Source organism: Salmo salar, chromosome ssa01 (genome assembly GCF_905237065.1).
Source record: "Salmo salar chromosome ssa01, Ssal_v3.1, whole genome shotgun sequence".
NCBI classification, from domain to species: Eukaryota; Metazoa; Chordata; class Actinopteri; order Salmoniformes; family Salmonidae; genus Salmo; species Salmo salar.
This window is the reverse complement of record NC_059442.1, coordinates 4190074-4207860: the sequence shown is the minus strand read 5'-3', so window position 1 is coordinate 4207860 and position 17787 is coordinate 4190074. Positions and strand designations below refer to the sequence as shown.

General features: G+C 48.9%; 1 protein-coding gene across 2 annotated transcripts; it reads right to left on the bottom strand.

Moving 5' to 3' along the window:
- Positions 1-4338: 4338 nt before the first annotated feature.
- On the bottom strand, positions 4339-13177 carry ccdc177 (coiled-coil domain containing 177). Of its 2 annotated transcripts, none has more exons than XM_014175158.2 (2): positions 13031-13177; positions 4339-11200 (listed from the first exon to the last, which is right to left on the bottom strand). In XM_014175158.2, the coding sequence occupies exons 1-2, from the start codon at positions 13064-13066 to the stop codon at positions 8183-8185; spliced, it is 3054 nt and encodes a 1017-aa protein (XP_014030633.2). In that variant the 5' UTR covers positions 13067-13177; the 3' UTR covers positions 4339-8182. The 2 variants fall into 2 exon arrangements, with proteins under 2 accessions (XP_014030633.2, XP_014031429.2); XM_014175954.2 differs by lacking the exon at positions 13031-13177 and adding an exon at positions 12245-12882.
- Positions 13178-17787: the final 4610 nt, after the last annotated feature.

Genomic DNA, 17787 nt, shown 5'->3' with positions numbered 1-17787 from the left:
AACACTGACAGCCCCTCCCCTTCTCCAACCAGCACCCCTCCCCTTCTCCAACCAGCACCAACACTGACAGTCCCTCCTCTTCTCCAACCAGCACCAACACTGACAGTCCCTCCTCTTCTCCAACCAGCACCAACACTGACAGTCCCTCCCCTTCTCCAACCAGCACCAACACTGACAGCCCCTCCCCTTCTAAAACCAGCACCTCTCCCCTTCTACAAACAGCACCAATACTGACAGTCCTTCCTCTTCTCCAACCAGCACCAACACTGACAGTCCCTCCCCTTCTCCAGCCAACACTGACAGCCCCTCCCCTTCTCCAACCAGCACCCCTCCCCTTCTCCAACCAGCACCAACACTGACAGTCCCTCCTCTTCTCCAACCAGCACCAACACTGACAGTCCCTCCTCTTCTCCAACCAGCACCAACACTGACAGTCCCTCCCCTTCTCCAACCAACACTGACAGCCCCTCCCCTTCTCCAACCAGCACCAACACTGACAGTCCCTCCCCTTCTCCAACCAGCACCAACACTGACAGCCCCTCCCCTTCTCCATAAACACCAACACCGGCAGCCCCTCCCCTTCTCCAACCAGCACCAACACTGACAGCCCCTCCCCTTCTCCAACCAGCACCAACACTGACAGTCCCTCTCCTTCTCCAACCAGCAACAACACTCAGTCCCTCCCCTTCTCCAACCAGCACCCCTCCCCTTCTCCAACCAGCATGTCTCCCATTCTCCAACCAGCACCAACACTGACAGCCCCTCCCCTTCTCCAAACCAGCACCCCTCCCCTTCTCCAACCAGCACCAACACTGACAGTCCTTCCTCTTCTCCAAGCAGCACCAACACTGACAGTCCCTCCCCTTCTCCAACCAGCACCAAGACTGACAGTCCCTTCCCCTTCTCCAACCAGCACCCCTCCCCTTCTCCAACCAGCACCAACACTGACAGTCCCTCCCCTTCTCCAACTAGCACCCCTCCCCTTCTCCAACTAGCACCACTCCCCTTCTCCAACCAGCACCAACACTGACAGCCCCTCCCCTTCTCCAACAAGCACCCCTCCCCTTCTCCAACCAGCACCAACACTGACAATCCCTCCCCTTCTCCAACCAGCACCAACACTGACAGTCCCTCCCCTTCTCCATAAGCACCAACACTGACAGTACTTCCTCTTCTCCAACCAGCACCAACACTGACAGCCCCTCCCCTTCTCCAACCAGCACCAACACTGACAGCCCCTCCCCTTCTCCAACCAGCACCAACACTCAGTCCCTCCCCTTCTCCAACCAGCACCCCTCCCCTTCTCCAACCAGCACGTCTCCCATTCTCCAACCAGCACCAACACTGACAGCCCCTCCCCTTCTCCAACCAGCACCCCTCCCCTTCTCCAACCAACACCAACACTGACAGTCCCTCCCCTTCTCCAACCACCACCAACACTGACAGTCCCTTCCCCTTCTCCAACCAGCACCCCTCCCTTTCTCCAACCAGGACCAACACTGACAGCCCCTCCCCTTCTCCAACCAGCACCAACACTGACAGTCCCACCCCTTCTCCAACCAGCACCAACACTGACAGTCCCTCCCTTTCTCCAACCAGCACCAACACTGACAGTCCTTCCCCTTCTCCAACCAGCATGTCTCCCATTCTCCAACCAGCACCAACACTGACAGCCCCTCCCCTTCTCCAAACCAGCACCCCTCCCCTTCTCCAACCAGCACCAACACTGACAGTCCTTCCTCTTCTCCAAGCAGCACCAACACTGACAGTCCCTCCCCTTCTCCAACCAGCACCAAGACTGACAGTCCCTTCCCCTTCTCCAACCAGCACCCCTCCCCTTCTCCAACCAGCACCAACACTGACAGTCCCTCCCCTTCTCCAACTAGCACCCCTCCCCTTCTCCAACTAGCACCACTCCCCTTCTCCAACCAGCACCAACACTGACAGCCCCTCCCCTTCTCCAACAAGCACCCCTCCCCTTCTCCAACCAGCACCAACACTGACAATCCCTCCCCTTCTCCAACCAGCACCAACACTGACAGTCCCTCCCCTTCTCCATAAGCACCAACACTGACAGTACTTCCTCTTCTCCAACCAGCACCAACACTGACAGCCCCTCCCCTTCTCCAACCAGCACCAACACTGACAGCCCCTCCCCTTCTCCAACCAGCACCAACACTCAGTCCCTCCCCTTCTCCAACCAGCACCCCTCCCCTTCTCCAACCAGCACGTCTCCCATTCTCCAACCAGCACCAACACTGACAGCCCCTCCCCTTCTCCAACCAGCACCCCTCCCCTTCTCCAACCAACACCAACACTGACAGTCCCTCCCCTTCTCCAACCACCACCAACACTGACAGTCCCTTCCCCTTCTCCAACCAGCACCCCTCCCTTTCTCCAACCAGGACCAACACTGACAGCCCCTCCCCTTCTCCAACCAGCACCAACACTGACAGTCCCACCCCTTCTCCAACCAGCACCAACACTGACAGTCCCTCCCTTTCTCCAACCAGCACCAACACTGACAGTCCTTCCCCTTCTCCAACCAGCACCAACACTGACAGTCCCTCCCCTTCTCCAACCAGCACCAACACTGACAGTCCCTCCCCTTCTCCAACCAGCACCAACACTGACAGTCCCTCCCCTTCTCCAACCAGCACCAACACTGACAGTACTTCCCCTTCTCCAACCAGCACCAACACTGACAGTCCCTCCCCTTCTCCAACCAGCACCAACACTGACAGTCCCTCCCCTTCTCCAACCAGCACCAACACTGACAGTCCCTCCCCTTCTCCAACCAGCACCAACAGTGACAGTCCCTCCCCTTCTCCAACCAGCACCAACACTGACAGTCCCTCCCCTTCTCCAACCAGCACCAACACTGACCATCCCTTCCCTTCTCCAACCAGCACCAACACTGACAGTCCCTCCCCTTCTCCAACCAGCACCAACACTGACAGTCCCTCCCCTTCTCCAACCAGCACCAACAGTGACAGTCCCTCCCCTTCTCCAACCAGCACCAACACTGACAGTCCCTCCCCTTCTCCAACCAGCACCAACACTGACAGTCCCTCCCCTTCTCCAACCAGCACCAACACTGACAGTACTTCCCCTTCTCCAACCAGCACCAACACTGACAGTCCTTCCCCTTCTCCAACCAGCACCAACACTGACAGTCCCTCCCCTTCTCCAACCAGCACCAACACTGACAGTACTTCCCCTTCTCCAACCAGCACCAACACTGACAGTCCCTCCCCTTCTCCAACCAGCACCAACACTGACAGTACTTCCCCTTCTCCAACCAGCACCAACACTGACAGTACTTCCCCTTCTCCAACCAGCACCAACACTGACAGTCCCTCCCCTTCTCCAACCAGCACCAACACTGACAGTACTTCCCCTTCTCCAACCAGCACCAACACTGACAGTCCCTCCCCTTCTCCAACCAGCACCAACACTGACAGTCCCTCACGTTCCCACGTACCCCTGCCCTCTCTGTCTCAGCTCTAACTTCTGCCACCTCTCAGCTCCGCCCCATCCCCTGGTGCTGTTACCATGGTAACTCCTACATGGAGGCCAAATCAGCGCCGTGTGTATTTCTCCTTCTGTTTTAATCAGAGAGACACTGGCCTCTAAAGCCTGTTGGCTACGATGGCAGGTTGTGCGTGTGTGTGTGTGTGTGTGTGTGTGTGTGTGTGTGTGTGTGTGTGTGTGTGTGTGTGTGTGTGTGTGTGTGTGTGTGTGTAGTGTGCGTGTGGTTGCGTGTGTTTGGTCACGGATGTAGTAAAGGGGGGATTAACACAAATACTGAACACGATACATATGATATGTAAAAACAACTACTACATTTAATTGGACAACATCATAAAAAGCTTGTAATTACCTGTTATGCTTCACACAGAGAGGCAAACTCTGTGCCTGGTTGGTTGCCGGATTATAGAAGGTGGTGATTTGGGGTCAGAGACTGGAGGAGAGACTGGAGGAGAGACTGGAGGAGAGACTGGAGGAGAGACTGGAGGAGAGACAGGAGGAGAGACTGGAGCAGAGACTGGAGCAGAGACTGGAAAAGAGACTGGAGCAGAGACTGGAGCAGAGACTGGGGAAGGTCTAGAATGAGAGAGAGGAGGAGAGACAGGAGGAGGTTCTAAGAGGAGAGGCAGGAGGAGAGACAGGCGGAGAGACAGGAGGAGAGACAGGGGAAGGTCTAGAAGGAGAGACAGGAGGAGAGACAGGAGGAGGTTCTAGAAGGAGAGACAGGAGGAGAGACAGGAGGAGGTTCTAGAAGGAGAGACAGGAAGAGAGACAGGAGGAGAGACAGGAGGAGATTCTAGAAGGAGAGACAGGAAGAGAGACAGGAGGAGAGACAGGAAAATGGACAGGAGGAGGGTCTAGGAGGAGAGACAGGAGGTGAGATGAGAGGAGGAGTGACAGGAAGATGGACAGGAGGAGGGTCTAGGAGGGTATAAAACATAGCGATATCTAATCTCTATGGTATAGAATGTTCTCCCCTGCAGAACCAGGAGGGTATAGAATATTCTCCCCTGCAGAACCAGGAGGGTATAGAATGTCCTCCACTGCAGAACCAGGGGGGTATAGAATATTCTCCCCTGCAGAACCAGGAGGGTATAGAATGTCCTCCACTGCAGAACCAGGGGGGTATAGATTGTCCTCCACTGCAGAACCAGGAGGGTATAGAATGTCCTCCACTGCAGAACCAGGGGGGTATAGATTGTTCTCCCCTGCAGAACCAGGAGGGTATAGAATGTCCTCCACTGCAGAACCAGGGGGGTATAGATTGTCCTCCACTGCAGAACCAGGAGGGTATAGAATGTCCTCCACTGCAGAACCAGGAGGGTATAGAATGTCCTCCACTGCAGAACCAGGGGGGTATAGATTGTCCTCCACTGCAGAACCAGGAGGGTATAGAATGTCCTCCACTGCAGAACCAGGAGGGTATAGAATGTCCTCCACTGCAGAACCAGGAGGGTATAGAATCCATAATAGCAGCAGAGGGGATGGAACAGGAGAGAGTCCAGGAGGGTATAGAAAACCTCTGCAGCAAAACTAGGAAGGTATAGATTCTATACTATACTCCACTGCACAACCAAGGCTCTGATGTTTCCTGTTATATGACATGAGGAGAGACAGGCATAGGATCCTGGAGGACAGTCCAGGAGTGTTTATATAACATACCGGTCTCTATACTATAGAACACCTCTACAGCAGAATCAGGTTCCAGGTAGATTCTATACTGCAGTAGAATCAGGTTCCAGGTAGATTCTATACTGCAGTAGAATAAGGTTCCAGGTAGATTCTATACTGCAGCAGAATCAGGTTCCAGGTAGATTCTATTCTACAGCAGAATCAGGTTCCAGGTAGATTCTACTCTACAGCAGAATCAGGTTCCAGGTAGATTCTATACTGCAGCAGAATCAGGTTCCAGGTAGATTCTATTCTACAGCAGAATCAGGTTCCAGGTAGATTCTACTCTACAGCAGAATCAGGTTCCAGGTAGATTCTATACTGCAGTAGAATCAGGTTCCAGGTAGATTCTATCCTACGGCAGAATCAGGGGCCAGGTAGATTCTATACTCCAGTAGAATCAGGTTCCAGGTAGATTCTATACTGCAGTAGAATAAGGTTCCAGGTAGATTCTATACTGCAGCAGAATCAGGTTCCAGGTAGATTCTATTCTACAGCAGAATCAGGTTCCAGGTAGATTCTACTCTACAGCAGAATCAGGTTCCAGGTAGATTCTATACTGCAGTAGAATCAGGTTCCAGGTAGATTCTATCCTACGGCAGAATCAGGGGCCAGGTAGATTCTATACTCCAGTAGAATCAGGTTCCAGGTAGATTCTATACTGCAGTAGAATCAGGTTCCAGGTAGATTCTATACTGCAGTAGAATCAGGTTCCAGGTAGATTCTATACTGCAGTAGAATCAGGTTCCAGGTAGATTATATTCTACAGTTGAATCAGGGGCCAGGTAGATTCTATACTGAAGTAGAATCAGGGTGCAGGTAGATTATATTCTACAGTAGAATCAGGGGCCAGGTAGATTCTATTCTACAGTAGAATCAGGGTCCATGTAAATTATATTCTACAGCAGAATCAGGGTTCTCTCTGATGCCTCATCAGCAGCTGGCTGGGTTGTGTTGTGCTGACATCACTCTGAGTGATGTCACGTTGCTCTGCCACAGCTGCTTCGTCAGCGGTTGGTTGGTCAGCTCGGCCGCACGGTGAAGACAGGAGGAGAGTACAGCCAAGGGCTCAGTAACAGCACAGTACAGAATACACTACACACTTAGAAAAAAGGGTTCCAAAAGGGTTCTTTGGCTGTCCCCATAGGAGAACACTTTTTGGTTCCAGGTAGAACCCTTTTCGGTTCCAGGTAAAACTCTTTTGGGTTCCATGTAGAACCCTTTTGGTTCCAGGTAGAACCCTTTTTGGTTCCAGGTAGAACCCTTTTCGGTTCCAGGTAGAACCCTTTTCGGTTCCAGGTAAAACTCTTTTGGGTTCCATGTAGAACACTTTTGGTTCCAGGTAGAACCCTTTTTGGTTCCAGGGAGAACCCTTTTCGGTTCCAGGTAGAACTCTTTTGGGTTCCATGTAGAACCCTCCCTGGAAAGAGTTCTACCTGGAACCAAAAAAGGGTTCTTCAAAGGGTTATCCTACGGTGACAGCCGAAGAACCCTTTTCGGTTCTAGATTTGTTTTCTAAGAGTGTACACACACAGTTTCTCCATCTGCATCACAACATACAAAAGAGTCCCTGGTCTGCTTTAGGGCTCTCAGACCACTCACTTGTGCTTCCTTTCCCCCTTTCTATCCGATTCTCTCTCCCCCCTACAGAAGAGAAGAGACTCCGTTAAAAGCAGCCAATGTGGTTAGTTGTCATGGAGTTGTGCTTCCCGGGGAAACAATGGTTCTTTTCATTCCAACAGCACAGCTCTCAGTTGGGTAGATCTGATATAGAGGGAGTGTGGAAGGGGCTGCGTTACAGCACTATTAGATGGAACGCTCTGATCCACATAATATACTATGTCCTAAACGGTTGGGTATATAATCCACAAGACCAGATCTTTGTCAACCTACATACACTATTTTTTCCTCTTTTTCTTCATCGATTTGCATATTATAAAGTGTACTTTTGGCATCAAGATAATATGTCTAAACAATACAAAGGAATGATTCGGATTTCATCAAATGTAAAATCAAATACAAATGGGTGAGGAGTTTAGAGGAAAGGGACATCATAGGACAGGAGATACCATTCCTTATGAGAGATAAGATGTTATCATAGGACAGGAGATACCATTCCTTATGAGAGACAAGATGTTATCATAGGACAGGAGATACCATTCCTTATGAGAGATAAGATGTTTTAAAGCTGTGCAGCATTGAAGCTAGTTAGGAGGCTATAACCAATCAGAGACCACTATGATGGCACACCAAATGATGACCACCAATCAGAGACCACTATGATGACACACCAAATGATGACCACCAATCAGAGACCACTATGATGGCACACCAAATGATGACCACCAATCAGAGACCACTATGATGACACACCAAATGATGACCACCAATCAGAGACCACTATGATGGCACACCAAATGATGACCACCAATCAGAGACCACTATGATGACACACCAAATGATGACCACCAATCAGAGACCACTATGATGGCACACCAAATGATGACCACCAATCAGAGACCACTATGATGGCACACCAAATGTGTTGGATGGATCCTTTATGATTTAAGGGAAAAGTAATCCAAAATAATTAGATTACGTTACTGAGTTTGGGTAATCCAAAAGTTGATTTTGCACAGGTAGCTAGCAACTGTAACGAATTACATTTACAAAGTAACCTGTCCAACCCTGACTATAGCCAAGCACATGGTAACCAGTAGTAACCAGTAATCCGGGGTAGTAACCAGTAGTTACCAGTAGCCCAGGGTGGTCAGTAGTTACCACTAACCAGTAGTCCAGGGTATTAACTAGTAGTTACCAGTAGTTACCACTAACCAGTAGTCCAGGGTAGTAACCAGTAGTTACCAGTAGTCCAGGGTAGTCAGTAGTTACCACGAACCAGTAGTCCAGGGTATTAACTAGTAGTAACCAGTAGTTACCACTAACCAGTAGTTTACCAGTAGCATGAAGGTGTGCCTCATCATTTGTCATCCAGGCTGGCTTTGAACTGGAACTGAGCCTCCAGATCCATCTTATCAAAGGTCCTCATGTTGGTCTCCTCCCTGACCCGGTCCCGTACGTGGAAGGAGGCGCGGGCGGTAGAGCGAGCGCTCTCCAGCACGGCTCTCTTCTCCCTGAAGATCTGCTCACTCTTCTCCAGTTTCCTCTCGATGGACTGGAGGAGCTCCATCCTCCTGGCTTGCTCCTCCCCTTCCACACGCTGTCTGTTGAGTCGTTGTAGTCTCTCCTTCTCCTGCCTGCTCTGTACTGCTCTCTGGGCTTTCTCCTTGGCCCTCTCCTCCGCCACCAGAGCTGCCTGCTGAGCCCGTCTCTCTGCTTCCTTGGCCCGGGCCTCCGCCTGCTGTTGCTGCTGTTTCTCCCTCTTCTCCGCAGACCTCCTTGCCTTCTGAATCTGTAGCTCCTCCCTCTTCGCCTTCTCCTTCAGCTCCTTGTCTCTCCTCTCTACAATCTGTTCATAGTTCTCCAGGGAACGGCTCAGCTTCTCCTCCGCAGCCTTCCGTGCCTCCTCCCGCTCCTCCTCCTCTCTCCGGGCGATCTCCCTGATCAGGGCTGCGTGGCGCCTCCTCTCGGCCCGGTTCAATCCCCGGCGCTCCTCTTGGGCCTGGTGCTCCTTCTCCTGCTTCTTCAGCTCAGCAATGGTAAGTTTCTCCTTGAGGAGGAGCTGCTCCTGCTCCAACACTGCAGACCTGTCCTCCTCCAGAGCCTTGAGGTTCTGCTCCTGATGTTCTTTCTTCTGTTTCTCCTCCCTTGCAGCCTGCTGGAGCCTCTGCTGCCTACTGCGCTCTTGCAGCTCCGCCAGCTCCCTCCACCGCTCCTCGCTCTCCGCCACCTGGCGCAGCTTAGCGGCCGACGACTCTCTCTCCTGCTGGCTGAGCCGGCGCTGGCGGTGGGACACCTGGGACTGCCACGCCCGCTGACACTGCAGCACCGCCCGCTGCTTCTCCCGATCTTCCCGCTCCCGTTGCAGGTCCCCAAGGCGCTTTTCGCTGTCCCACTGCAGGTGAGCCACGTAGCGCGTCTGGCTCATGATGTCCTCCTCTTGGTACCGGGCCAGCATCAGAGCAGCGATCTTCCTGTCCCGCTCCGGAACCGCTTTCAGCCCCCGCCGCCGCACCTCCTTGACGATACGCTCCACCTTCTGGGTGGTCTGGAGGGAGTGGCTAAGGTCCCCCAGGCTAAGGCTCCTCCCCATCAAGGAGTTGAAGGTGGCCAGGGTGCGGGCACGGGGGGAGGAGGACTTGGCCCAGTGGTCTCTGGGTCCATCCCAGCTGTAGGAGGAGGAGGCGCCGGACTCCTCTCCAGAGGAGGTGCAGGTGGTGGTAGAGTTGGTGGTGGAGGTGGAGATGGTATCCATCCTCCTTTGTAGGGACTCAAGGGAGTGGCTCTTCCCTCTGCCCTTTGGAGTGGACACAGGGTGACCGTTGTGGTGAGGGAACGGCCCTCCTAGACCCCCTGTGATGCCATTGAGAGCCGCTGTAGTCGGGGTAACTGGGCTCTGCACGGAACTCTTGAACATGGTGGATGTCATGGAGGTGGTTGTTCTGGGGAAGGAGGAAGGTTTGCAGGCTGATCTGGGGAAGGTGTTGGAGGCTTTCGGCGTGGTGGTGGTGCTGCTGCTGGGGATCTTTCTGACCACTGGAGGTGGACCTGAGACAGGGCGGGGTGCCTTGGTTAGTTCTGAGGATTTAGGACGTTTAGCAGAACCAAAACCACAGTCCAGACCTTTAGATGATGAGGACACAGAGCTGAATGAGCTGGTTTTAGAGGACTGCAGATTGCTACTTTTAGCTAGAGGAGTTGTACTAGTTTTATTAATGCTTGGACCTGGTGTTGTAGTAGCAGCTCTAGAGGGCTGTCCTGTACTACTGGGGGAAGGTTTAGATTTAGTAGGACTAGAGGCCACAGGGCCTGGTTTAGATAGCTGAGTTAAGCTGGGTGTGACTGGTGCGCTGTGCTGTTCCTCTGTAGATGATGCAGCATGTCCGTTGACTGCAGCCTGAAGGATTCTCCTCTTATCTTCCCTTATGATCCTCTCTCTCTCCTCCCGGCATGCTCTAAGCTTGGCGTGCCTGTCCTTCTCATACACCTCAAACATGCCCGTCGCCACACGCATGGACCGTCCCGGGGCCTCCCGGGCGAAGTCTGACAACGGGCGCGACAAGATCTCCACGGGTTTGACCCCGCAGCGGGCGCAGGCCTCCAAGGAGCGGGGGCTGGTCAGGACATAACGACTTCCCTCTGCCACCGGGGTGTCGAAGTTATATAGGTCCAGGTGCAGCTTGGGGCATGGTTTTCTGGGCTCTGGGTCGCTGCTTGGAGGCTGGAGGTCTTGAGGTAGAGGGTTCGGAGCTTGGCTGCTGTCCGACAGGGGGGTTGCTGCCTCCAGACTGACCGGAGGGCTCTGTAGCTGGGTGTGTGGACTGGGAGGCTGGAGGTCTGGAGGGCTTGGAGAATGAAGCTGCCTGTCAAAAGGGTCCTGAAGCTGGGGGTGGGTGTGTGGACTGGGAGGCTGGAAGTCTGGAGGGGGAGGAAGCTGAAGCTGCCTGTCCGGAGGGCCCTGAAGCTGGAGCTCGGTGTGTGGACTGGGAGGCTGGAAGTCTGGAGGGGGAGGAAGCTGAAGCTGCCTGTCCAGAGGGCCCTGAAGCTGGGGAAGGGTGTTTGGACTGGGAGGCTGGAAGTCTGGAGGGCCTGGCGAATGAAGCTGCCTGTCCGGAGGACCCTGAAGCTTGGGATGGGTGTGTGGACTGGGAGGACTGGCCTCCTGTGCAACAGGGGGAGGAGCTACCATCCTCTCCCCCAGCCCAGCAGAGTGTATGGGTGTGGTCTCTGCATCACTGCAACCCACATCCTCACCCTCCTCTGTTGCTTTCCCATCAGCCGGGTCTGGTAGTCTGGTGGGTGCAGAGGTCACCGGCAGGGCCTCCATCTGTTTCCCCTTGGTCTGGTCCTCTGGCTCAGACGGGTCAACAACAGCTGGCTAATATTAGAACAAGAGAGGGAGGGAGGGAGGGAGGGAGGGAGGGAGGGAGGGAGGGAGAGAGAGAGAGAGAGAGAGAGAGAGAGAGAGAGAGAGAGAGAGAGAGAGAGAGAGAGAGAGAGAGAGAGAGAGAGAGAGAGAGAGAGAGAGAGAGAGAGAGAGAGAGAGAGAGAGAGAGAGAGAGAGAGAGAGAGAGAGAGAGAGAGAGAGTAAGTTAATGTAGAGGAATGGGGTGAATAGAAGAGAGAATTTTTAGCAGCAGGATTATATCAGGCCATCGCTCTGTCCTACTCTGTCCAGGGCTTAATCTGTCTGTATGTCTGTCTGTGTGAGTGAGGGAATATCTAGCGCATATATTTTGTTTTTACATGCATGGACGGTGCTTCTGCTGCATACATACATTCATTCATACATATATTCTCTTATATGATTCACATATACTGATTATGCTCCAGTTGAGGCCTTCTATCTTTCAGGGGATTTTAATTAACCAACAACAAGAAGTAATGGAATTATCCCACGATGTTGGAGGGAACCTATTCATTTATATGAATTATTTTACATGTCTATGAACAAGCACAGGATGCCTGCTGCAATGCACATATCATACACAGGCCGAACACATAGCCTAACAGACTAACCACTTATTGCAGGCAGTTCTTTCCACATCCCAATTAAATGTGCTTTACATAGAATAGAATAGAATAGAATAGAATAGAATAGAGCCATATAATGGAGAAGAAGAAACACAATTAAAGATACTATAAATAATACTATTTTATTACTTATTAATAAGTCATTCATAGGCCTACACACATGAAATATAGTGTATTACCATGTTATTAAAGCTGATCTATAATAGGCTATGTCTGCAGGCCTACGTCTACCAAAACAACTCCTGTCACATCGCATCAACAGATAATCATCACAGATGACACATCTCACCCCAAACCGAGATTGTTTTAATCTGGGGGGGGGGAAAAAATTATGATCATTAATATGTATAGGCTATAACCTACTGACTGAAACAAAACCGTCACTAACCTGCCACTTTGACGATTGTTTCCCAAACCGATGCTTTCTAGTTCCAAATTAGTGCGTTTAGTCCCCTCCACGCCCTGCATACTACCAGGTGACGGAGGAATTATTACTCTGTGCGCTGACAGACCCAGCGATGGAAGATCACAGACGTCACCGCGACCTCTGAACGACGCGACACAGACGCCGTCTTTCTCCGTCTGTTACAGAGGGCCGTTCTTGATGACACGACTCGATGCAGTCTTTCAACTCTTCGTGTTTACATTTATCTGCAGCTTCTATTATTATTATTATTATTATTTAATTTATACAGCAAATAGTTAGGCTATATTCTGTGGTTTAGTCTTTGCTTAGTCTCTGTGCTAGGCTGGTGTGCTCAGTCTCCACCTGCTGTTCTGCTCTCTCCCGCATCTCTCCATCCCTTCATCTCATCTCTTCATCCGCTACCATAGCCCCGCCTGCTTCTGCTGCTGCTTGTGACAATATGGTAAAAAATATATTGTGCAATGACACTGCAATGCAATCCCCCCTTCTCCCTTTTGTCTGCTCATTTTACATTATAAAACGACAATATTATATTACTGCAATAATATAATAATATTTGATTATTTCCAAAATATAGCAGTATAGCATTTATTCTCTATTTTGCAGCAATGTAACTAAGGCCTATGTAGGCCATATGAAGCCTATAATTGTAAACGATTGACCACTAGGATTTTTACACAATGTTATATTTCCTAGGCTTTAGAAGAAAACAAATCGAAAACAGTAGTTACGCAGTAACTGGCTTACCTTATTAAAGATCCCGAAAGCTTCCAAAAAATACATGTTTATTATTCAAGCTATTAATAGACAGGATGCTGTATTTCAGCGTTCTAATTCTGTGTTATTTCATCCATCTGCAGCTAGCCATCTGCCATAGACAGTATATATCTGCCAGTGGGCTTCCGTGGGGGTGGCCAAGACTGTAATGAACTAATATAGCCACTAGGGGATGCTGTAAGGTCATGGCATTAGCTTTACAACGCTGTAATTTACAATGCCTTCAGAAAGAATTCATACCCTTTTGACTTATTCCACATTTTGTTACGTTACAGCCTGAATTCAAAATGGATTAAATCACCCATCTACACACAATACCCCATAATGACAAAGTAAAAAAAAAATGTTGACATTTATGCAAATCTCATTTGCATATATATCCACACCCCTGAGTCAATTGTTTGTAGAACAATTCCCCCTTCCCTCTTCCCCTTCCCTCTTCCCTTCCCTCTTCCCCTTCCCTCTTCCCCCTTCCCTCTTCCCCTTCCCTCTTCTCCCTTCCCTCTTCCCCCTTCCCTCTTCCCCTTCCCTCTTCTCCCTTCCCTCTTCCCCTTCCCTCTTCTCCCTTCCCTCTTCCCCTTCCCTCTTCCCCTTCCTTCTTCTCCCTTCCCTCTTCTCCCTTCCCTCTTCCCCTTCCCTCTTCTCCCTTCCCTCTTCCCCTTCCCTTCCCCCTTCCCTCTTCCCCTTCCCTCTTCTCCCTTCCCTCTTCCCCTTCCCTCTTCCCCTTCCCTCTTCTCCCTTCCCTCTTCCCCTTCCCTCTTCCCCTTCCCTTCTCCCTTCCCTCTTCCCCTTCCCTCTTCCCCTTCCCTCTTCTCTCTTCCCTCTTCCCCTTCCCTCTTCTCCCTTCCCTCTTCCCTCTTCCCTCTTCCCTCTTCCCCTTCCCTCTTCCCCTTCCCTCTTCTCCCTTCCCTCTTCCTCTTCCCTCTTCCCTCTTCCCCTTCCCTCTTCCCCCTTCCCTCTTCCCTCTTCCCCTTCCCTCTTCCCCTTCCCTCTTCCCCCTTCCCTCTTCCCCTTCCCTCTTCCCCTTCCCTCTTCCCTCTTCTCCCTTCCCTCTTCCCCCTTCCCTCTTCCCTCTTCTCCCTTCCCTCTTCCGTATTAAATCAATCAATCAATCAATTGTGCAACATTTGCCCATTATTCTTTTCAAAATTCTTCAAGCTGTGTCAAATTGGTTGTTGATCATAGCTAGACAACCATTTTTAGGTCTTGTCATAGGTTTTCAAGTAGATTTAAGTCAAAACTGTAGCTCAGCCACTCAGGAACGTTCACTGTCCTCTCCAGTGTAGATTTGGCCTTGCGTTTAAGGTTATTGTCCTGCTGAAAGCTAAATTCATCTCTCAGTGTCTGGTAGAAAGCAGACTGAAACAGGTTTGCCTCTAGGATTTTGCCCGCATTCCGTAAATCTTTTATCCTGGAAAAACTCCCCAGTCCTTAACGATTACAAGCATACCCTTAACATAACGCAGCAACCACTATGCTTGAAAACCTAGATTTGCCCCAAACATAACACTTTGTATTCAGGATAAAAAGTGAATTGCTTTGACACGTTTTTTACAATATTACTTTAGTGCGTTGTTGCAAACAGGATGCAAGTTTTGGAATATTTTGTTTCTGTACAGGCTTCCTTCTTTTCACTCTGTCAATTAGGTTAGTATTGAGGAGTAACTGTAATGTTTTCTCCTATCACAGCCATTAAACTCTGTAACTGTTTTAAAGTCCCCATTGGCCTCATGGTGAAATCCCTGAGCGGTTTCCTTCATCTCAGTCAACTGAGTTAGGAAGGACACCTTTATCTTTGTAGTGACTGGGTGTATTGATACACCATTCAATGTGTAATTAATAACTTCACCATGCTCAAAGGGATATTCAATAAATCTGTGTTTGAAATTCACTGCTCGACTGAGGGACCTTACAAATAATTGTATGTTTAGGGTACAGAGATGAGGTATTCATTCAAAAATGATCTTAAACACTATTATACTTTTTGGAGAAATGTCCTCTGGTCTGATGAAACAGAAATAGAACTGTTTGGCCATAATGACCATCGTTATGTTTGGAGGAAAAAGGGGAGGCTTGTAAGCCGAAGAACACCATCCCAACCGTGAAGCACGGGGGTGGCAGCATCATGTTGTGGGGGTGCTTTGCTGCAGGAGGGTCTGGTGCACTTCACAAAATAGATGGCATCATGAGGGAGGAAAAATATGTGGATATATTAAAGCAACATCTCAAGACATCAGTCAGGAAGTTAAAGCTTGGTCGCAAATGGGTCTTCCAAATGGACAATGACCCCAAGCATGCTTCCAAAGTTGTGGCAAAATGGCTTAAGGACAATAAAGTCAAGGTATTGGAGTGGCCGTCACAAAGACCTGACCTCAATCCTATAGAAAATTTGTGGGCAGAACTGAAAAAGCGTGTGCAAGCAAGGAGGCCTACAAACCTGACTCAGTTCTACCAGCTCTGTCAGGAGGAATGGGCCATAATTCACCCAACTAATGGTGGGAAGCTTGTGAAAGGCTACCCAAAACACTTGACCCAAGTTAAACAATTTAAAGGCAATGCTACCAAATACTAATTGAGTGTATGTAAACTTCTGACCCACTTGGAATGTGATGAAATAAATAAAAGCTGAAATAAATCATTCTCTGTGCTATTATTCTGACATTTCACATTCTTAAAATAAAGTGGTGATCCTAACTGACCTAAGACAGGGAATTCTTACTAGTATTAAATGTCAGGAATTGTAACAAACTGAGTTTAAATGTATTTGGCTAAGGTGTATGTAAACTTCTGACTTTAACTGTACATAGACTTGGAATCATTGGCCACTTTATTTAATAATGTTAAAATAATGTTTACATACCCCCACACTGGCCACTTTATTTAATAATGTTTAAGTAATGTTTACATACTGCTTTACTCATCTCATATTTAATTGTCTTGTAGTTCATTTCACTCCAACATTGCTCGTCCTAATATTTATATATTTCTTAACTCTATTATTTTACTGTAGATTTGTGAATTGTTGTAAATTGTTAGATATTACTGCACTGTTGGAGCTATGAACACAAGCATTTCGCTACACCCCCAATAACATCTGCTAAATTTGTGTATGTTACAAATAACATTGGATTTGGTTAGGACCCTTTTTGTTGCATGTAGAACGCTTTTGGTTCTAGGTAGAAACCAATTGAGTTCCATGTAGAACCCTTTTGGTTCTAGGTAGAACCCAATTGGGTTCCATGTAGAACCCTTTTGGTTCTAGGTAGAACCCAATTGGGTTCCATGTAGGACCCTTTCCCCAGAGGGTTTTACCTGGAACCAAAATGGGTTTGAATCCGTGAGCTGACAAGGTAAAAATCGGTCATTCTGCAAGGTAATTAACCCACTGTTCCCCAGGTAGGCTGTCATTGTAAGTAAGAATTTGTTCTTAACTGTCTTGCCTAGTTAAATAAAGGTTAAAGAAAAAATTCTACCTGGAACCAAAAGGGTTCTATGGGGACAGCCGAAGAACCCTTTTGGAACCCTTTTTTCTAAGTGTATAATCTCCAGCCGGCACAGCCAGAAGAGGACTGGCCATCCCTCAGAGCCTGGTTCCTCTCTAGTTTTCTTCCTAGGTTCCAGCTTTTCTAGGTAGTTTTTCCTTAGCCACCATGGTTCTATATCTGCATTGCTTGCTCTTTGAGGTTTTAGCCCTCAGCCCTGTTATGTAAGGATATAAGATTTATTTGCGGCCTGCACGCACTAAGTATTTAAAACATTAATTAATTTACTATTTGCTCTGGGGCCTGAGTTTAGCAACTACCAAGTAGTCTGAGAGCCAAAAACTCTTGAAATGTAGCCTAATGTTTATTTGATATTAGAGCTAGGCCCAGGCCTATATTTCATTTTCAGACCTCCTTGTACTTTCCAGGCAGTCCTTGATGTCAACAAAATGAGGTATTCTACAAACACACTTCAAAATCCTGCTGGCTCCCTTTTTCTCTACCACATTTTCCTTTGTTGTTGACCAGGATTCAGCTATGTCAGCCTTATTCCCTCTTCACACAATAAGCCCCATCACTTATGAAATCATCTTTACTATGCAGAAGATGTCTAAATATTTTTGATATCTAACAAGGATTTTTTCCAGAGCTGAAAGTCTGTGTTTACAGAGTGAACATTTCCATGCTCCTGACCGGTTAGTTAAGGTTAGAGGACAGACAGACACTGCTAATGAGAAGACCTTAAGAGAACATTGTTTCTATCTAATAACTCTTCTAAAAACTATTCTAAAAACTCCTGATCTCTCTACAGTATAGAAGAGATATTTGCTTACTATTATGCACAGCTTGTTGTTTGTGTAGAAGTTGCATTTCACTTCACACTGACATGTGCATCCAGTGACAGGCGCTTCCTCTGACTGTGACGTGAATTACCTGGCAGTATGGAATCACTCAGGCCTCAGACACACTGAGAGGGAAACATCTTTCATGAATGGGAATGGATAAATGTTTAAAAGGATGACTTTCATAGCGAATATTTCAGTTAGACTGGAAAAGGAAAACCCACACTAGGAATAGTCTTTACAGTGGCTTGCGAAAGTATTCACCCCTGCTTGGCATTTTTCCTATTTTGTGACCTTCCAACCTGGAATTAAAATAGATTTTTGGGGGGGTTTGTATCATTTGATTTACACAACATGCCTTCCACTTTGAAGATGCAAAATATTTTTTTTTGTGAAACAAACA